The sequence below is a fragment of the Oculina patagonica genome, chromosome 12 (genome assembly GCF_052425735.1).
Source record: "Oculina patagonica isolate OP01 chromosome 12, crgOcupat, whole genome shotgun sequence".
NCBI lineage: Eukaryota > Metazoa > Cnidaria > Anthozoa > Scleractinia > Oculinidae > Oculina > Oculina patagonica.
Genome location: NC_135769.1, coordinates 8,959,863 through 8,982,036, shown reverse-complemented (window position 1 = coordinate 8,982,036; position 22,174 = coordinate 8,959,863). Strand labels below are relative to the sequence as shown.

General features: G+C 36.7%; 2 protein-coding genes across 3 annotated transcripts in view; one reads left to right on the top strand and one right to left on the bottom strand.

Annotated features, from left to right (window-relative positions):
- LOC144633285 (uncharacterized) overlaps positions 1-22,174 on the top strand; it is a 37,254-nt gene that overhangs the window by 11,578 nt on the left and 3,502 nt on the right. The window lies entirely within an intron of this gene.
- Positions 3,537-19,622, bottom strand: LOC144633310 (uncharacterized). 2 transcript variants are annotated; one of them, XM_078492178.1, is made up of 7 exons: positions 19,489-19,622; positions 17,038-17,052; positions 16,303-16,443; positions 15,367-15,579; positions 6,427-6,534; positions 4,796-5,089; positions 3,537-3,662 (listed from the first exon to the last, which is right to left on the bottom strand). In XM_078492178.1, the coding sequence occupies exons 1-7, from the start codon at positions 19,526-19,528 to the stop codon at positions 3,658-3,660; spliced, it is 816 nt and encodes a 271-aa protein (XP_078348304.1). In that variant the 5' UTR covers positions 19,529-19,622; the 3' UTR covers positions 3,537-3,657. The 2 variants fall into 2 exon arrangements, with proteins under 2 accessions (XP_078348304.1, XP_078348303.1); XM_078492177.1 differs by lacking the exons at positions 15,367-15,579; positions 16,303-16,443; positions 17,038-17,052; positions 19,489-19,622 and adding exons at positions 9,131-9,280; positions 9,845-9,859; positions 12,282-12,398 and having other exon boundaries at positions 6,427-6,564.

Sequence of the window (22,174 nt, the reverse complement as noted above, 5' to 3'; positions counted from 1 at the left end):
CCATTGGAAAAAAAATATTTTTTTACGACTGCAGTTCACTCGTCTAAAGGAAAATCTGTATTCTTATTGAATAGTTTTGTTACGAAATGAAAGTAAATAGTATAAAAAGCCTCGTGAATTTATCTTAAATTTAACGAAACGTTTTAGTCGTAGTTTATGACTGCTGTATTTTTTTTTTCTTTTTGGTTTATGCATGACACGAAATTTAGTAGATGGTGCTTTCATATACAAAAGCAACTGTTCACAGTTAATATCATGCAGTGAGGAGCTAGCTGTGAAAAGGGAACAAATTAGTGATGGATCAAAACTGGGCAATTGCAACTCAATTAAGTGAAGCAGAATACGAAATAAGACGAAGAAGTAAAAATGTACGTGTTGGATTCAGGGTAAGAAAAAAAACATTCAGTATACCACCCTAATGACTAGAATTCAACGAAATCAACATAATTTCCGCCGCGATATAAGCAAATACAAAGTTAACGTGAGCCAGAAGTTTTGCAAATTACTTGCCACGTATGTGTATCGTGAGAGCATTGAGGACAAAAAAAGGCAAAAGAAGCAATATCTTAAATGGAGATATAGATGATTGGGTCTGCTCCTACCTATTCCCAACAGCGCGAGAAGAATGGTCGTGAAGGACATTTTGATTTTGATACAACAGCGTCAGAACCAAGTGTCAAATGCAATCAAAGCTCGTTTAGTCCCCGAGTTTTGCATGTCCTATAACTTGCCATAAACGTCACAAGTGACAGGTGTATCCCATGGAAACTGGTCATGTTTCTGATGTATTCAGAATAATCTCATCTTTCCCTTGACTACTTATTTACAGAAGGAGTTAACCATCGCAGATAAAACCTATCATTTAAAGAAGAGTATCGGAAGAAAGGAGAAATCATTTGCATGGGTCGTGATTTGAGTCATTCACAGATCATCCTAACTCAGACGGAAAACAGATACAATCACTTGAAAGACAGCAATTCAGCCAAAATTCCGTGATTCATTTTGTTAATGCGAATGAGAAAAGAAACAGGTGGCATATTAGTCGCGTATCGTATTGGTTTCTGTCGATGAAAGTGCACGAAATTCAGTCAATAATTTATAATCAACAATTCAATTATGAGATTATCACCTAAGAAATCGAAAACGAATAATCTAGTTGTTTCATTAGAATTCCGACTAAATTTCCTTCAAATGACATTTTCAATGATTTCTTCGCACTTTATCGTTAAATCGTAGCTGGACTGAATTATTATTTGAAACGTGCAGCTGTGTACACGGGCTTAATTATCAGTTCATGCAACAATTCACCAGTTTTTAAGTGACCGGCTTTCTTTTAATCTTCTCGGGAATTGAATTATGAAGTTAGATTTCTAAAACTTTCTCCGAAACATCCGATAAAAACGAGAAAACGTCATCATTTTGTACAAGTCCTCAAGCTCAGCCAATCAGATTTCAGCATTTGCACCAGAGCACTAGTAGAATGCTACTAACACTTAATAGAACTGTTGCACTCTTCCGTTCCGACATCGAAGACCTCGAAGGCTGTCGTCACACCCCGGAACTGGAACTAACCGCACAGTTTATATCTTAAGTTAAGATATGCATCCTTGCTTCAGATCAATCACACTAAATGTAATTATTATTCATTCAAATTATTTCTCCGTATCTAATTGGCCTTCAATCCACGGTTAATTCCAGATAACCGGCTAGCGCCGACCAAATTTGGAAGAAGGTCCTATTATACGACGATTGACGTCATTAAAAATTAACCGATCGCAACCTCGTTCCCACGGCATTAACCGATCGCAACCTCGTTGGAAACCATTTGAATTCTCGCGCTGTGATTGGTTGAGTCGTACCACTCTAGATTCTGATTGGTTATATTTTTTACATGTGAAGAAAGCTATACGCGAAGCTGATTGGACGTATTGTTTTTTTCGCATGTGAAATATAGCAAATATAGAATTCTATTTGCAAGGTTTATTGCTTAAAATTCTCGCTATATATAAAATAAACCAGAATACACAATGAATAGATGTATATTATGCCACTAAGCGATCTTTTGTAAAACAGTCGCGAAGTTTCACTAAGGTACAGTTTATCAGGCTCAAAACACAGAAACCATTTCTTGCGTTGAGATGAATAGTGTAGTAGGAAAATATCTATAGACGTCAAGGCACTTAAGTTAGGAGACCTGGTATTCTGATTGCCTTTTCTAAGAGTGAACTCGCCAGACTGATAGAAAAAAAGGAGAGGGCCGGTAAAACCGTTGATAATATTTAAATGGGAGGAATATAGGCAAGCATAACAATGTGCATGACTCGAAGTCAAAAATGTTAAGTTTTTTGGAATGTAAATTACTTCCGTTTTATTGTTTTGCTTAAACGTTTCACTTGCCAACATTAAACAAGTTGTTGGACAATACCGTCATTTGGTATCGATGTTTTGACAAAATTTAAGGACAACCTTCCCGCGATAACTCTGGAAGTGCAATCTTTATTTCAGGAAAGATCTAGAAAAAGCTTGCATCGCTTATTCGACAATAATCACTGAGCCTGAGACGAATAAGTATTAATAATTAGTAGTATAATTTTCAGAGGTGATTATCAAGAACTGAAAAATAACAATAGAAAAAAAGGACAACATCAAACACAAGTGCTCGCTTGCATGCGGTGTAAACCAGCTTAATTTATCGATTAAAATCAGAATTTACACAAAAGTTTAAACAATAAAACGAAACGAAACAGACACTACGCGAAAAATAGATATCCGGTATCTTTGTCTAATTGTTTGCGGCTTATTAGCCCGTGCGAATCCTCTCGAAATAAGTAGCTCCTGTCAGAAGAGAACTAAATAATGTTTGCCCAATAGATCTGACTGAATTTCTCATGGCCGCGTGCGATCTTCAAAACCACCATGTTGGTCGGGGGCACACGTTCCCAGTTTTCTTCACTTGCTGGTATTTAAGGGTTTTCGTGTCCGGCTTTGGTGCACTTAGTTTTCTGATTTTATTTATTTTTTGTAATTTTTTGTATTATCCGTTGGGATTTAATAAACGGGATGGTGGCTGGGCTGGCTTACGCACCCAATTTATCACTGAGATGTATGTCCGGATATGAAGTGGAGGCAAAACTGACTGGTCTTCTAGTGCAGTAGTTGCTATTGTTTTAGGGGCTGAGGGTATTACTCCTATTGTTTGTTACATTGTTCTCTCGAGTGATAGACAGCCATTCATATGAGCCCTTGCGAGAGCTGCTTCCTGAAACCAGCATGTAATAGTTTAGACCTTTTTACGATTAAATTCTTCTAAAATAACATCGATTGCTGGCGGCTCCCTCCACAAATTGTTGCCTTTTTTGTGTTATTAATTGCAAAAGAAATGTGTTATATTTTCATGGCTGAACAAAGCGAAAGACGACAGAATACAATTCTGTCTTGAATAATAACTTATTACTCGCCGCTCGCTATTTTTGCGTTCGTTCCACGGATTTTAAAGCAAAAAGAGAGTGCTTGCTGTCAATAATCAGTGCGTGAAATTAACTTTTAAAGACATTTTATTCTCATTACTTTATTCATCCCTTTGTTGTTACATAAAGTTTCATACTAATCTACAAGCCTCTGGTACTTCTTCAATGTTTACTTGGATGGAACCAATAATCACGCTGTGGTTTAAATAAAAAGGAAAAATAAATCGGTTAGACAGGTAAGGGACTGCTAACTTACACTGGATTCTTCTTTGTCCTAGGTCTCCACTGGGAGAAGAGGGTCATAACTTACTCTGTATTGCGAAGCACAAAATAAAATGTTTTGTTATTCATTTTTAACTCTTTTACATGTCACATTGACGCTTTTAGGCATACGTTGCACGATATAAGTATCGGACTTTTATTGGCCCTTTTAACGCTGTCTGTTGTATACTTGTGTGTTTGATATGGTTGTAAATGTTTTTGACCAAAATTTGAGAAGAAATGTTCCACTAAAAAAGTGTGGTCTCCTAGTTTAAAAGTTACTTCCATCAGAGCTTCGCTTAGCGATGAGTAACTTTTCAGACAGTAAACATGCTAAAAGGGATCAGTAAACCGAAGATTCAACATATGCAAGAATTAGAAGATGGTACGCATGTTTATACAGCCTGGTGGAACACGACAAAATGTTTGGAAAAGATCGAAAGATTTTGTTAACCCAATTAAGTCGTAGGCGAGGGTCAATTCAACAATTAAAGGGGCTATCACGGTTGAGTTAGGGTTATAATATTACGTTTTACCATATACTTGCTACGAAACTTAATGTTTGCAAAGAAATTACCTCAATGGATCTAAGTGACAAAACCATAGCTTGATTGCAACCAAATGTGTCCGGGGCGTTATAATTTAAAGTTACAAGCAAATGTGACTGAGTTTTAAAACTCTTCAGCCCATATTGCAATCCGTTTCAATCTTCGTCCCTTTGGCCATCCGTGCCATCTCTTGTATTTGCCGTGTTATTGAAATATGCCTTCACTTTAAGATGTTATTTTTATATTTCACCGAATATGATGGTCATTTCCCATGCCTACATTTGGCTAAAAACCGTGACAGTCCCTTTTAACAAGAAGCGCCCATTTGTTATTGAGATGAAGTTAAACCAACGCAATTTAATGAAACGCCATAACCTTGTTCATATAGCGTCATGAACTAATGGAAAGCGACTACAAACGGAACAGAGCACGCGCAGTGTGATAATGTAGAATGGGATTTATTTTCTAGATCAAAGTCTTGTTATGCAACAGCACTAATAAAATCTTTAAATTGCCAACCTTCTATTGACGGCGTAGTGGGTTCCTCGGTTGACTCTGTGGTGGTTGACTCTGTGGTGATTGATTCAGTCGTGAGCTCCTCAGTTGGTTCCTCAGTAGGTCCCACGCCTGATCCCTCAGTAGGACCCTGAGTTGGTAAAGGAGTTGGTGGACGACGACCAATGAAGCACCAGGGTACGTTAGGAACTGTATGGTCAAAGCAACAGCCTCTATCCTTCTCACACTCGTCACGCTGTATTCCGAAATATCCGCACTCCTTGCGTTTCTCTGGCACAATGCCGTAACATTTGCTATCTGTAAGATGAAAAAAACAAATCCTTACTATACTTTGCAGCTCTGGCCTTATGGTTGTTGCTTCGAGCTAAGAGTTTGAGGTCTATTGATGTCCTCAAAGTGTATCACAGTGCCTCCCAAAGTGCTTTTCTCTATCAAGAGCATACAATTAATGGGAACAGGGAATGTTTGGGCAACCTCACAAAAAGGCAGCTTGTGATGGAGTAGCATGCTATCAAAGTAGATTAACAATTCTCTTAGCTGCAAGTGGCTTCATGGTACTGAAACTGGATTTATGCTCCGGCATGGTAAGCTACCAAGACTTGAAGACAAACTTGGAGCAGTCACCCATGTATACACACTTTTAGATACACTTATTGCAATAACGTCATGGAAAACAGAAAAACGAAAAAAGACAATCAGAAATAAATTAGGCAAAGAAACTACATTCTCGGCGGTGTAATAATTCTCAAAGCAGTCATCCATGCGTTATAAGAACAGGTTTTGCCTTTCTTCTTATAGAGCAGTTTTCACTTGAGTGTCGAAAGTAAATTGCGTTTGCTTTGGTTTTGCATGACTACTCTTAGTAATTGGTTTAAAACCATCGCGCCACTTTCTCAGCCAACCAGAACTAAAACCAAAACCAATCGTGACTCGCTCGCGCCCGTTTTCCCGCGCTTCGTGCCAGATACATGTATTTGCTTCGAGTTTTGATTGGTTCACTGGATAACCTGTGTCCTTTGTGATTGGCCAGAGTAATTACTTTGGTTTTGGTTTTACGACACTCAATTGAAAACTGCTGTAGTATGATTCTGCACATGAAACATGGTTCCCTGTGAATAATGCAAGCTATTTTAAAATAAGGATTAAACCAATTAATTAATTACTTTTTGCCTTTTTCTTCATTTTTCTTTTTTTTTATATGACAACGTTTTTGCAATTAGGTGTAAATGTACCGGACAATACGAAAATTGCAAGTATAATCTGAATAAGTGTCAATGTACACAAGTTTAACTCCTAAAGATTATTCAGAACCAGATCTCTAATCTGCCTTGAAATACGTCGTTCCTTAGCACTTTGGCAGTGGTGTTTGAACCAGCATCACAAATGTCCTGGTTCGAATGCTGCTAAAGGATGATTTTTTAGTGTTGTTTTGTGGTTGCAAACGTTGGTCCATAACTGCGAATAATTCGTTTCGGTGTTATGTCTAAAATTTCTAGGTGCATGATCGCTTTATGACTAGTTTGAAAAGTACGTTTGCTAACAATTTTATCTTATCTCTAAATGTACAGGGTTTGCTATCGTTCCGAACTGTTTCTTCAATGTTTGTCGAAAAGATCATGCAAATATAAACCTACCGGTCGGGTAGAAGCAGAACTTGGCGCCCATGTGACTGTCGTCATAGCAACAGCCTCTACCTTCGCAGGTGTCCTTGGTAATACCAATCCATCCACAGTCATTGCGTTTTAAGGGATGAATAAAACGGCATTTGTCAACTGTTAGAAAGAAGAAAATCAAATTGCAGTCTTGCAGAGACAAGCTGTTTACTTTAACCAGAAGTAGCCAAGACCGTTTATCACGCAAAATTTTGCTTGCTTTAGACTACATTTGCTCCTTTAATCAAAACTATAACACAATTCTCGAACATGATTCGTTATCAGCAGCCCGATTTGAGCACTAATAGGACAGTGTACGCGTCATGCTTGTAATTGGACAGTGTACAGTGTAATAGGACAGTACGCGTCATTTTGCGCCCGCTGAACATTGTTGTGCATTTTGTTGAGTAAACTGTTATGTTTTGCGGTATTCACAAAGACGTTAAGCCATTTCGCTGGTAAAGTTTGTTTGTTTCTCGAATTTTGATATAGTTTTGATTAATTGGCAACAGGACTTCGTGTCGTCCAATTCGGTCTGTAATCATACTCGTGATTAAACAAATCGGACTCCCGCTATGCGGTTGTCCGATTTTGTTAAACACCCATATGATTACAGACCGAATTGGACGACACGAAGTCCTATTATCATTACAAATCAGATCCACATGAAATGAAGCACATTTTGAAGGAAATGGTATTTTCCTATTGATAATCTTAAATTCTTATCTTGCTTTCTTATATATAAAAAAGCGAACTGAAACCTTTCCAAGGGGTTCCATTTACGTCAATGACGCAGTCCGTTAACATTTATGTGGTATAACTCCTCCTTTGCTTTAAAAATATTTTTTCTGCTGATAAAGGCCAATGGAAGTGTTATGTTAAAATAGTAACATATCACAACACATACTACGCAAACCTGTTTTTTTAATACCCAGTTAAAGTGACGTACAAGGCCGAATACTAAGAAAAAGTTTAAAACTGTAGTAAAATAGAAAATGTCAAGACGTGGCAAGATTGAAACTTATGATCAGTGTGTGGATATAATCTTGATTTTTGTGGCGGTCACGTTAAAAAAAGAGAGGCTAGCTTTTTCTGTTATACTGTCAAAATTTCAACAGCACTGAAATAGATTAATTTAGTTAGGTATTTTTATATTTTATTTTTATATTTTAGCATAGTGATTGTAAAGCGCTATGAAAGATTAGCTAAATAGCGCTATAGAAATGATAATAATAATAATAATTATTATTATTATTATTATTATTATTATTATTATTAAATGAATAGGTTGTCCAAAAGAAAACAAGTGTCCGCGAGAATTCCAGAAGATAGAATGGGTAAAAGTAGAAAGTGGCAGCACGCACTGAATACTAATAAGATATAAACGTGATAAGCTGTAGAACAAGCTAGCTTTTAGCCAAATAGGTTTTGGAAGTACAAATCAAGTATGTTTTCCTAAAACATTAAATCAAATTCATGCAAATGCATCGCGTGTGAAATAAAAACCTGTAGATTTCTTTTCCACCGATATGAAAAGCTCCAAAAATAGCCACATTACCATTTGGTCTTATTATAAGTAAGCCTAACGCTTCTATTCGGCGACGTTTCTAAGTTTTATTCTAAAAAAAAACTTTATGTATTCATGGTTTTTCCTGCCATCTTGCTAAAACCAACAAAATACGTTTCGGTATTGTCGCGTACTCTTCTACCTTTTCTGTAAGACAGCCTCTCTCGAAAGAGCTTTACACTTTCATTGTTATTTTCAATCTTACAGCACTCGTACACTCTTTTTCTTCTATAAGAATATATTTTATAAGAATATCGAGGCTAAAATTTGCGAAATTTTTAGAATATTTTAAGAAAAAACCTAAGGCTGAGATTTTGAAAAGAACATAATTTTGTGTGTTGAAAATTTTTAAATACAATACAAATATATGTTTTCAACAGAACAGAATAAAATGTTTTCATTCTCTTCAGTAATGGCAAAACTAGCCAAAAACAACGAATGCAGCGCTAGCCGTATGTTGGACGATAATAGCATTTCTACGAAATTTTTTTACACCAAACACTTGTGTAATCGATATTCCAATACATTCTAAAACGGATGTATTTCATACGCTTCAATCTAAGAATATTCACAGGGATATTCTTAGCCTAAAATCGGCAGAGAAATAAGAATATTCGGCCTGGGCCGGATAAACAATATTCTTATAAAGAATGTACCAGTTGAATCCCGCTAACTCGAACCCTCAATAAGTCGAACCTCCCGCTAACTCGAACCTTTTTCGATTTCCCTTGAAGGTTCGAATTATCGGGATTCAACTGCTGTAACTACTGATGCAAAGTCAGGAAATGCAAGAATCACCAAACTTAACACAGCTCGGCTTAGTCCCTGTAAACAAAGAGAAAAAACGGCAAGACTTTTGATCGAATGTTAAGTAATGTTAAATAAATGAGCAGCAGTGTTTTATCAAGTTTAAAACACGAACTGCGAATTTATTGAACGGCTCAAAAATCTTCTGATGTACATCAACTCATGGCACTTCATTCTTGGGGTTTTTTTGGCCTAGAAAATTGGACGTAAAGCTTAGCCGTGTCTTTATCAGATATAAAGACAATCATTAAACATTAAATTTCTTTTGTATTTTCTTTATGAATTATTAATGATTTTTTAAGTATCTATTACCCAAATCCATTTTAGGCCTGAAACACCAAGGTACACCTTGAACAGTGTCGTCAAAGCAACAGTGTCGGATAATGACACATTCGTATCTTTGGATCCCATAATAGCCACAGTCTATGCGCTTGTGAGGGTCAATACCATCGCAGGGCCCATCTTAAAGGCAAAAAGAAAGGAGAATTGATTTGAAATATTAGGAAGTAGGTGAAAATGATTTATGAAAGCGGTAACAGCTACACCGTCTGCAATCGTCGTTTGAAAAATGTTTTGTTGTGTTGACCATTCAATTGCCAGAAGTAGGGTAATGCAGATGCATGCAGCAATTTGAAGACGAAAACAAGAGAGTAAAAAACAACCGAGCAGACCGTACCGAACCCGCTCTTCTAGTGCTCTTCGTTTGCGCTTTTATTTGGGGCGCAGCAATAATAAACTAAGAGTTTGGCAGGAACAACCTAAACTCTGCTATGTAATAAATAAAGTTTCTTAACTATTTAACAGAAAGAAGCGCTTTCTTCAAAACCACCAAGTCTAACAAAGTGTAGTTGGTATCGTGAGGTAAGAAAAACCTCTAAGAAGGTAAAAGAAGTTGCGAAGTGTTGTTACCACTAGCACTACGAACACAGCGGGTTCCAAACTGGAGCACTTCTTGAATAGATTACGGATTTTATTGGGAATTTTTTTCCTCATATTATGTTGTTAGTCAGAATTAGGATACCTTACCTGCCAAAGCTTTACCTATTAATGAAAAAGCAAATCACGCAGTTAGTGTTATTCAACAAGATGAGCATCTATATTATTTAAGAGTTATCACTCTAGCCAATCACAAAGAACACAGACATCCAGTAAACCAATCAAAACTTAAAGCAAATACATGTATCCGGCACGAAGCGCGGGAAAACGTGCGCGAGCGAGTCATGATTGGTTTCAGTTTTACTTCTGATTGACTGAGAAAGTGGAGCGAGGGTTTTAAACCAATCATAAAGCGTAGTAATACAAAACCAATGCAAACGCGAATTACTTTCGACACTCAAGTGAAAAACCGCTCTATCAAGAGAAAAAATACTGTGAAAGAAATAGGACAAAATATAACACAAACTAAAGTAGCCTTATTTTGAAATCAATTGGCGGAGAAATAAAGGAAGTGTGCACATAACATTGTATGAATTATTTTTTATGAGGAGTCTGAGAAAATCATACGCGACAACAGTAATATTTACACCTTTTAAGATCAATTATTATACAAGCCAAACAAATCATGGAATCTTAATAGAAGACATTATGCACACGATCATTCTTGAACAAACATTTTCGCTGTATGTGACATCTTGCTATACGCTAATGGAACGATAAGAAAATTGAATTCTGCACGAAACAGGTGGGCTTTTTCAGCCGTGTTTGTATTGATTTGCGTTGGAAAACGTGCACGTAATCTAGGAAAATGAAAACGTAGCTTCATTAAAACGAAAGTGTTGAAATGTTTCGATTTGATGAGGGGCTAACTTTCCAGCAATACTGAATTCGGAGCAATCATTGTACAACAGCTTGTTATAAACTTAGCCTAAACGAAACAATGAACAGTCAAAAGTTAGGCAAAAAAACTATTAAAATCGATAACATACTAAGTGTAGGAACTAATAGCCTGAACATGTTAGCTTGGTTACAGGTACTATAATTTTTCGAACCTATGATACATCTTCGTTGAGTTGGTTTTGCAACCAACAAAAGATAAACAATAGAAGGCAGGAATAGGGTCTGTACATCAATCGACTCGAAAAATGTCCCAAGTTTGCATCTGTACTTACTTCAGTTCCAAACTGAAAGGCAGATAAAAATTCGAATTAATAAGTTGACACTGGCTAAAAATATTGTTTTTGGACGTTTCGGCCACTACTGTTGCCTTCTTCAGCAAGATAAAAATGCAAATGTTCAACGGTGTCCTGTTAAAATATGTAACGAATGTGTGAAAACTAAATGAACTTTCCGAGTGCAACAAAAGTCTCTAGAGCATTCTTAATGAGTCTATGAATTCTTAATGCCATTGTAAACGTTTGGTAGCGCTATGGTAGCGCTATGTACGTTTGGTAACGAACACATAGCGCTACCAAACGTTTACAATTGCATTAAGAATTCATAGACTCATTAAGAATGCTCTAGAGACTTTTGTTGCACTCGGAAAGTTCATTTAGTTTTTATCACGCATTCGTTACATATTTTAACAGGACGCCGTTGAACATTTGCATTTTTATCTTGCTGAAGAAGGCAACAGTAGTGGCCGAAACGTCCAAAAACAATATTTTTAGCCAGTGTCAACTTATTAATTCGAATTTTTAACATGCCTGGCTACAACCCGAACATTTTGAAAGGCAGATATTTTAACTTTATTCCCTAACGTTAACATGAAAACAATAGCAACGCAAGAGCATTATGTCTGGGCTTAACGATTTTTTTTTTACTTCCGATACCGGGACGGTTTCCAAAGAGTCTTCTTCTCCAAACTTATAAATTTTGCGCGTCGTCTTAAAAGTGAATTTATCGTCGAAGAATGGTAAACGTGATAACCAATTAAATGAAATTTTTTACAGCTTCAGTTCACTTGTCTAAAGGAAATACATCTGTATTTCTATTTAATAGTATTTTTTTTACGAAATAAAAGTAAATAGTATGAAAACCCAATTTATGTTAAATTTAGCGAAACGTTTTAGTCGCAGTTTAAAACTGCTGTAAAATGTCTTTTTTTGGTTTTGGTTCATGACGTGAAAACTAGTAGATAGGGCTTTCATATACTGAACCAGCTGTTCACAGTTAATATCGTGCAATGAGAAGCTGTCTTCTAACAAATCTAACAAATTAATAATGAATCGAAACTGGGTTATCGCAATAAGTGAATCAGGAATACGAAAGACGAACAAGTGAAAATTTATGTGCTAGGTACACGGTCAAACATATTAAAATATTTTGTATACCACCGAAATCAACGTAGTCTGCGCCGCGATTTAAGCGAACACAAAGTTAACGTGAACCAGACGTTTTTAGAATTACTTGTCATGTATGTGTATCGCAAGTGTATCGAGGACAAAAAAGACCTAAAGGAAAGGAGGCCAAAAAAGCAGACAGCAATATCTTATATAAAGATGCAGATGATTAAGCCTGCTCCTACCTATTCCTAACAGCGCGAGAAGAATAGTCGTGAAGGACATTTTGATTTCGATACTCCAGCGTCAGAACCGAGTGACAAATGCAATCAAAACTCATTTAGTCCCCAAGTTTGCATGTCATATAACTCGCCATGAACGCCACAAGTGACAGGTGTATCCCATGGAAACTAGTCATATTTCTGATGCATTCAGAATAATCTCATCTTTTCCTTGGCGAATTATTTGCAGAAGGCGTTTACCTTCAAAAATTAAACCTATCATTTAACGAAGAGTATTATTAGAAGAAATGAGAAATCATTTGCATGGTTCGTGATTTGAGTCATTCACGGAAAACAAATGCGATCAATTGAAAGACAGCAAATCAGCCAAAACTACATGATTTATTTTGTTAATGCGAGAAAAGAAACAGGTGGCATATTAGTCGCGTATTGATTTTTGTCGATAAAAGTGCACGAAATTCAGTAATAATTCATAATTCCTCGCGAAGCGAGAGCCGAAGGCCGAGCGTAGCGGGGTGTATAATTTTGTCCCTCAAAGGGATCAGGCGGGATGAAATCTCGTGTGGAGTTTACGGTCATATATATTTCTATATATATTTGTGAGCTTGGTGTGTGGCGGAAATGACGTCACACGGCCGCCGCGCGCTGGTGGCCTAATGTTAAGGCGTCGAAATTGAAATCAGATCTTCGGAACTGAGGTCGGGGGTTCGAATCCGGCTAGGGTTTTTTTTCTTTTTTTTTTTTTTCTTTTTTTTTTGTGGGTTCGAATCCTGAGCCTTTCATTTTTATCGTTTTTCTTTTCGGATTAAAATAACACTGATTTCCACATAATAGTTAATACTCCCTCAACGCCTATTAAACCTTTCATCGCCATCAGGGGCGCGCGGGCGGAGGCTTCGAATCCTCCTGCTGTTCGTTCTTCTTTATTTTTAATGCCATCAAATTAATGTCCAAAATGCGACTATCCAATAATTTGTCGATGATTTTGAAAATAGCCTGCGCTTCCCAACGCTTTATACCTCTTTACGAACCAGAAAAAGCCACCATCGTCAAAGCGGAGTAGACCCTGGGAACGAGGGTGTCGCGGCCATGCACGTTACTAGGCAACAATAACAAATCACCGGTTAAAACCGGTTATCACTCCTTATTTATAAGACCCCCCCCCCCTCTCTCCCCAACCCAGAGCTTCGCGAGGCCCTGCGTATTACTAGTTAACAATTAAATAATGAGATTATCAGCGCATATACTGAGAGCGAATAATCTAGTTGTTTCAGTAGAATTCCAACTTAATTTCCTTCAAATGACATTTCCAATTATTTCTTCGCATTTTATCGCAAAATCGCAGCAGACTGAATTATTATTTGAAACGTGCAGCTGTGTACACGGGCTTGATTTTCAATTAAAACAACAATTTCCGAGTTTTTAGTCTTCTCGGGAATTGAATTATCACTGAGTAAGATTTCTTAATCTCCCTTCGAGACATCAGAGAAACGAGAAAACGTCATGATTTTGTAGAAGACCTAAAGCTCAGCCAATCAGATTGCAGCATTTGCATTACAGCACTAGAAAAACTCTACTAACACTATCTACTAAAATTGTTGCACTCTTAATTCCGTTCCGACCTCGAAGGCTGTCGTCACACCCCGGAACTAACCACACAGTTTCTATCTTAAGATATGCATTCGTTGCTTCTTATCAGCCAAACTAAATGTTAATATCGCAGAAATGTGTTATGATTTACCTCTTGCTATTTCAAATATAGCGTTTATTTTGCACCAGGCGTTAAACAACTACGAACGACCCAAACGCCGATGAAAATTAAATTTGCATTTTATTTAAAAACCTCGCAATACTGATGCAAACGCCGATGAAAATTAAATTTGCATTTTATTTAAAAACCTCGCAATACTGATGTGTATCATTCAGTTTTGTGTTAAGTTGTCAAAGTAGCGAAATGAATACTGAATAGTTTATAGTGAATTAGAGAATTGTGTGAAAACCAATATACTTTTTAGATAAATATACATTAGCTTTACAAAAAAAATTAGCACGTTGGTTTGCTTGTTTCCAGAAGCAGCTGATACGCGCAATACATCGACGCATAGGAAATATTAATAAACCAGAATTCACAATGAATAGATGTATCAAACATTAGTGTTCATGTTATACTATCTTCCATAAAATAGTCTCGAATTTTGAACAAGGCACAGTTTCATTGTAGTTCCCAGGGCCGCTTGTCTCTTTTAGCCAGCGGAGCCTGTGCACGAGAAACAAGTTGCTCTGGTGACACGATTTGATTGGCTAGATTTTCACAAAGGGAATTTCAAATCTAGCCAATGAATTTAACCGTTTTAAACTCTCGTATAAAAAAAGATTTTAAAACGTTCATTTGATAGCTGTTGCATTTGGGAGGGAACATTGTAGGCAAGCCTAGGAGCATGCATGACTCGAAATTGAATTTTCAGCTTTGGAATGTAAATTACTGCTGCTTTTATGATTGTTTTATAAAAAAAATGTTTTGATAAAATTATTGGACGGGATAGATCTAGGCCAATCGCTCCAACTTATCGGGAACTCTAAATTTTTTTTAATTGAAGTGGCTATTCGTCGCAATGTAGCTCATCCAAACAACTTTAAAAAGACACAAGATTTCTGATTAATGCAGTTTACGTTTTATTCAATATCCACTCTACTATCTATAAGTAAAAGAGCGATTTTCCTGCTCCTAGGTCCTTCTATTTTTTCCTTTGTGTGTCACTGCATAGATAGAAGATAGGCTGTGAAGGGAAATTAAAAAGACATTAGTAACTAACTTTCCCAAGAAATAAACTCTACGTTTTTGCACGCCTAGAAGTAAATTTTAAACTTTTGGACCAGACTACCCATTTCTGTTTTGTAACAGAATAGTTCAGTCAACAATTTGTATGATAGTATACCTTATAAAGGTCGTTTCCTTATGCTGCTGCCCCCTCCACTCCCTCTCCTGGTGACTCGGTTCCTTCTTCGCCTGGTGACTCGGTTCCTTCTTCTTCACCTGGTGACTCGGTTCCTTCCTCCGCCTCAGTTGGTGGCTCGGTGGCTTCCTCTGCCTCAGTTGGTGGCTCGGTGGCTTCCCCTGCCTCGGCTGGTGGCACAGTGGCTTCCCCTGGCACAGCGGGTTCCTTGCCCTTGAAGCACCAAGGTACATTAGGTACCGTGTGATCAAAACAGCAACCATTGTCGTTCTCGCACTCTTCCCGCTGTATACCATAGTAGCCACATTCTTCCCGTTCCTCTGCAGCAATGCCGTAGCATTTGTTATCTAGAAAAGGAAATATTATAGTTATGTTAATTTGTTAAGTAGTGTCTACAAAGTCAATGAGGTTAACATAAGTGCGCTTCAGTGCGCATTTTTCTTCATTAAGGTGTGGCAAATAGACCTTATGCTAAATGGCTGCCATTGTCTTCTGTTGTCTGGTCAAATTGTTTAAAAAAGCTGTAAAATAAGCTACTCTGAAAAGGTTCAGGTTTTTTTGGTTTTAAGCCGTGCAAAGCTGTGACTCATTCAATTTTTTTCTGGAATGTTTATGGAAAAAGCCACTCTGGTCTCCATAACCTCTTTTCACGTTTTATAATATTAATGTCCCTGCAAAGGAATATTATCTTTACGGTAAAGTTGTATAATTTTGTTGACAAATGCTTTTATGCCTTTTTTGGGAGGAGGGGGTGTAAAAATTAACGGTTGCCATATTTCGTACATTTAATATGACATTTAATAGGATATTTAATATTCGCAGGAGGGCCTGTGCAAACCTAGTCGGTTAAAAACAAAGAGTCGGCATCATTTTTATTCACGAATTTTGAATGATGTTCGATAATTTCCAGTAATCTTCGGCCAACCCTTGAAGTATATTGAGTGATACTGTATTCAACACTGATGGCATGGATTTTATTCTCGGCTTTATCACACTATTTCTCATTTTATGTGTAATAAGAAAAGAACTACAGTGTTAAAACTACATTTATCCTTGGACTGAATACTAACCAGTTGGATAAAAGCACCACTTAGTTTCGAAGCCGAAGTCAGTGTCGTCATAGCAACAGCCTCGGCCTTCGCAGGTGTCCTGCTCAATCCCGTACCACCCACAATCGTTGCGGTCGTTAGGACTCACACTGCATGACTCGGCTATATCGGAATGTAAGGTTGATACATTTTTAGTTTTAGTTATATTTACACATATACTTTTAGATTATACGCGAAATTTGTTCATTACCTATTTGATTGCCTTCCAACAGGAAAATATTGCTAACATTTCCCATGGTGTTGAAATGTCATTAGTACTACTTTCCAATGGTGTATCGAGAGGTGCTCGAAAGAAGGAGAAGGAAGAGAGGGTTGGTTAAGGTGATGGGCTCTACCTTCGTGGATAATAAGAAAGTTAGCTAAGGAGATTTATAACCTACACTGTGTCTAATGTACATGTAGAATCTTCAGCAGTTCACTGGTCAAGCATGCCTTTGCGGTTTTTGCTTGGTGACTTGTGGAAAAAGTTATTTGAAGTTAGCTATAATTACAAGAGTGTGGCATGCCATTATTTGCTTAACATAACACAAAAAAAACTTTACATGTTTACCAACTTTTAAATTTGCCTGCTTTTTTCGTTTCTTCTAATTAGGAAATGAGCTATAAAATTCGTTTTTTTCGTCTTCCCAAAATGACTCAGATTAACATTTAAATAAAGGAAATTGAACAGGAAATATAAATTTAAAGTAGTGTTACCTGCCAATGAGTATCCTGTTAAAAGAAAAAAAAAAACAGAACTTTAGTCAGGGAGTTTAGTAAACATTCTATGAATATTTAACTTTGTTGTGGGCGAATCGGGCAACAATAAAAATGGAAATAAAAGTCAATGAAAACGCTCTCAATCAAATATACGGCCAGTAAATTTGACCAATCATAGAGAGCGTATTATCTGAGAGATATAATCATACGACATATCGAAAACAAAAAGTTCCACGTATAACCACGTAGTGTGATTGGCTAAAAAAAACCGAGCTGTTTGTCAGTTTTTACTCGGCCCAGACTCTAGCCATAGCTCGTCATGCTTTGTGAAAATATTTGAAAGGTTTTTCTTAAAAATGTGTGAAATTTGGCTAAACTGAAAACTCCAACCGCTAATTGTGCATAAATCTTGGTCGTCCGAAAACAAATATAACTACATTTTATTAGTGGGAAGTGAATGTTTAAATTAAATTATTTGTACGCCAAATGCAAATTATTATAATAGCGCTAATATTTTGAACAAACACAAATTTAATTCCGTATTTTGTTACGACGTTGTTAGAAAACAGAAAGTCCTTATTCGCGTTAACTGCGGCATTGCCCTGCTGGAAAAAAGTTTGTAAATAAGCTTAATCAATGATCAGCGACGTGTTGTTATGTATTATTTATATGACAACTCACCATTCCTTTTTACTTAAAATAAATTAAATTCAGATGAAAAATTTGTGTGGCCGCGTTCAATCAATATTCTTTTGTTTTAGTAATTTTAAGGGAACGTGTCAGTCACTCGTTTAGAACCACGATGTGGCAGTTATTGATAATAGTTCTTGCCTGGAAGAATTGAAAAACATCGTCTTTAAAAATCAATGAAACTGCTTTAAGACCACTTTAAAATGCCAGCATTAAAGAATTATTGTCGACCGCAAGAAGTCGTATTTCTCTGCCATGTCTTTATTTAAACTTTGACATAAATTTCGCTCGATGGACAAAGCGTTTTGTTCTGGTTAAATAATGGTTTTATCGACGTGTTTGCCGCGCATCAAAAGAACGAGTAAATTCTTTACTAACATCTGCAACTTCTAAGTGGACCATAATCTTGATGCCCCGATGAACATCCATTTTTCAAAGGTCGACAAAGGATTTCTTAAATGACGATTTTATATTTCCAAATTTAAATCAAGTGAATGTTTTAAAGAAAACCAAGAAAAGCAATGGCGAACTGGCAGACATGTGTAATGTAAAGAACAAATAAAAAGCCGAATGGTCAGAACCGCGAAATAAATACCGCGACTGCTATTTTCCTTTCAGTTAGCCGGTCCATGCCCTTTTTATGCTTAAACTGATTTATCGTACTTACAACACGAACAAAAGGTTTTGACGGCATGTAACTAATACTTGTGGCGCGTGTAGCTCACGCAACGAAAAACTCACATTTAACCTGTTGAGCGATCAATCCAAAGAATAATGGCACGACGGGGACGGCAATAAGATCAGTATCACACAGTCAAAATAAATTAGGTATCATTTTTTTCAAATTTGCACCTCACATTTAATAGCGCAAATTATGGCCCAGTTAGCAAATAACACATTTCTATTGTTCAAAATAAAACGTAAGGCCGAAGAAAGAAAGCAAATAATACCTCGATGCGTCGTTTAGCTCAATATTATTATATCAACCAGCATGTAGTTATACATTTCTTTCACAATAGAAAAGAAAACTGACGGATCCTTACCTACACCCAAAATTAGGAGAAGAACTGTTGTGGTCTGCATTTTGTCGTGAACTGTTTCTTTGACATAAATTTAGCTTCATGGACAAAACGTTTTGTTCTGGTTAAATTGTGGGTTTATCGATTTGTTTGCCTCACATCAAAAGACGAGTAAATTCATTAGTAACATCTGCAACTTCTGAGTGGACCTAAATTGATGCCCCGACAAACGTCCATTTTTCAAAGGTCGACAAAGGAGGTCTTAAACGACTTTTTTTTATTTCCAAATTTCGAACAAATGAATGTCGAGAAGAAAAGCAATGGCGAAAGACAGACATGTGTTATGTAAAGAATACAAAAAGCCGAGTGGTCAGAAAGGCGAAATAAATACCCCGGCTGCTATTTTCTGATATTTTCCTTTTAGCCGGTCCATGGCCATTTTATGCTAAAATGTATCGTACTTATAACATGAACAAAAGGTTTTAACGGCCTTTAACAAACACTTGTGGCACTTGTTTACTTTTAAACAAAGGAAACCTGTTGAGCGATCAATCCGAGAAACAGTGGTACGACAGGGAAGGCAATATGATCAGTATCGCAAATTATAGCCCAGTTAGCAAATGACACATTTCTATTGTTCAAAACAAAACGTTAGGCCGAAGAAAAAAAGCAAATAATACCTTGATGCGTCGTTTAGCTCAATATTTTACAAGAAAAAGGCAAACTGAGGCTTCCTTACCTACACCCAAAATTAGGAGAAGAAGTGCTGTAGTCTGCATTTTGTCGTGAACTGTTTCTTGGGCAGAAGCAAACGTCGACTGTGTAGAAAGCCTTTGTGTTCAAGTTTAAATGTTCTATAGCACGTATTGAGCCCATTGTAGCCCATAGAAACCATAGCCTTCAACAAGCATGAAAACAAATGGATATAAACTTTTGTCTTTTATTGTAAAAAGACAAATTATACAGACTGTTAGATATGATCAATTGAAGCCGAAACAGGCCATTTAAACTCCAAACAGACAAATCGGCCACGTACGTTTTAGCTTTCATAGTAATTTGAATAGAATTTTTTTGTGTTATCTAACTTTCATTTATTTCTATACAGAAAGCCTCTTTAATCGACACAAATCATTTTAAATTCAGCCCACTTGGGCCTTGAAGTGATATCATATACCACATATCATATATATATATATATATTATTACAACAGAGCTAACAGAAAATAGCACAATTCGAGGTTAGCGTGACATTCTTAAATATTGCACTAAATGAAAAATCAAATTTCACGAGTAGAATTACCATACCTCTTTTAGCAACAAGGCGAATTTACGAAGAGTTCAGATTCAACGTCGAAGAAATAGCATGAGAAGGAATTTTCACGATTTTTACAAAGAAATGTATGGCGTGCGATGGCACACTACCCGCAGACCCGCACGCCATACATTTCTTGTAAAAATCGCAATTTTTAAATTGTTGTATTTAATCGAGTTTCAATCAGATCTCCATGAAACTATTCCTGAACCCAATTTTTCACTTGATACAATATTTAAAAATGTCGTTTTAACCGCGAATTGTGCTATTACATGCTTGCATAATATTATTTAGATATACAGCCCTTTCGAGAAAGGTTTTCTAAAAAAGCTTAGCATCGTACTCTACAATGTCAAAAGGAAAAATGGGTAAAAGTAGAAAAAGCGGGCAACACGCTTTGAATACGAATAAGATACAACAACGTAAAAGCATTTTATCGTTTCAATTTTCTTTTCTTGAGGAACCCCAAAGGAAATACTTCGGAAATCACGACGGCGAAGTCGAAGACAAAATGAAGTGGAAAATTTATTTGCGTCTCTTACGATGATCTGTACCACCTACTTGGACAATTTATGCAATATTCGCTGAAATTGGTCAAAATTACTACCTATGCTCTCCCCAGAGAGCAAAACGTGTTTTACTGCAAAAGTCCTCTGGGGTACCCCAAAGAAATACTGCTCGGAAATGACGACCGCGAAGCCGAAGACAACTTGAACAGGAAATTTTATTTTGCACCACGACTACTTATTTTTTTAATTATACAAAAACAAATTCACACTCAAATTCAATAGTTCACTCAACAAAATTCACGTTATAGCGAGTACACAAATTTCCCAGTTCACGTTGTCTTCGGCTTCGCCGTCGTGATTTCCGAGCAGTATTTCTTTGGGGTACCCCAGAGGACTTTTACAGTGAAACACTTTCAAGGAGAGGGGATATGTAATAATTTTGACCAATTTCAGCGAAAATTGCATAAATTGTCCAAGTAGGTGGTAAAACACAAACGGTATAAAACAAACTTAAACAATGCGATCATTTTATTACAAATACAAGTCGTAAAAAAAGAAAAGCTTCAATATTTACAAGCAATTAGTGAAGAAATTTAAATATTCATATGGGCATGCTGTGACCTCACAAACATAGGATGGTAAGCTTGTGGGCAAATCAATAAATTTTCGACCTAATTTGATATTCCTGGTAGTTTTAATAAACAACGGCGCGAACTGTTCGGACTCAAATCACGTCAGGCTATATAGTTTGAAGATTGTTCTTTTGAGGACTGAGAGCACTGATATAAGCGTGTCGAGGAAAATATTTTTTAAGCTATATTCCAGAGGCGGTACCCGATTCTTCAATGTCGAAGTTGCACTCCTTGCTTGTGTAAAATCTAATACTTGTATTCTATATACGAGTCGAAAACTTGAACTTATACAACTGCTCTGACACTATTTAAATCGCTAAAGAAACTGTATAAAAACAAACTTCAAGAGGAAAATATTTCTTCTTCATTTTATTACAAATACACAGCCGTAAAAAGCCGATCTTACAAAGCTTGAATATTTACAAAAGCAATTAGTGATCACGCAAACAAACACAAACATGCAAGTCTTCACGTTTCGGACTTTCTCTTCGGCCTAGTTCCCAGACTCCCCTTAAATTGAGCTGCTTTACGCTGGTGTGAAATACCAAGCTAGCGGTCAATCCATTTCGTCTTAGCAGTATTAAAGCTGTCGTCCGGGATCTTTATATAAAAAAAGGCAACTTTTGTATAAAGGAAAATTTTGTGTTTAAAGTGCAATGCTATTTGGCAAACATTTGTTTGTTTATTGTCTGACTGGCTGAATATTGAGTTGACTTCAATTCGTTTTTCTTTTAGCATAATCATGAAAGACTTTTGTGTTAGAAAAAGACACACTTCCAATTATACTGTTCGTGTGTGTGTGTAATCCAGGGTTTTTACTTTAACCACCTCAATTTGTTTCATTTGTGTTTGGCGTTTTGGAATCTTTGCGCAATAAGAAATTCAGTATATATTTAGCATATTCCGCGCATACAGCTAATGCGAGTCGAAAACTTGAACTTATACAACTGCTCTGACACTCTTTAAATCGCT

Excerpts from the sequence above, each read along its gene's own strand:
- LOC144633310 (XM_078492178.1), bottom strand. The coding sequence starts at position 19,528 with ATGCAGACTACAGCACTTCTTCTCCTAATTTTGGGTGTAG. Across the intron at positions 6,535-15,366 it reads CACCGAGCCACCAACTGAGG|AACGCAATGACTGTGGATGG; the intron begins CAGAGGAAGCCA and ends TTCATCCCTTAA. Across the intron at positions 5,090-6,426 it reads GTTCTGCTTCTACCCGACCG|ATAGCAAATGTTACGGCATT; the intron begins GTAGGTTTATAT and ends TTCATCTTACAG.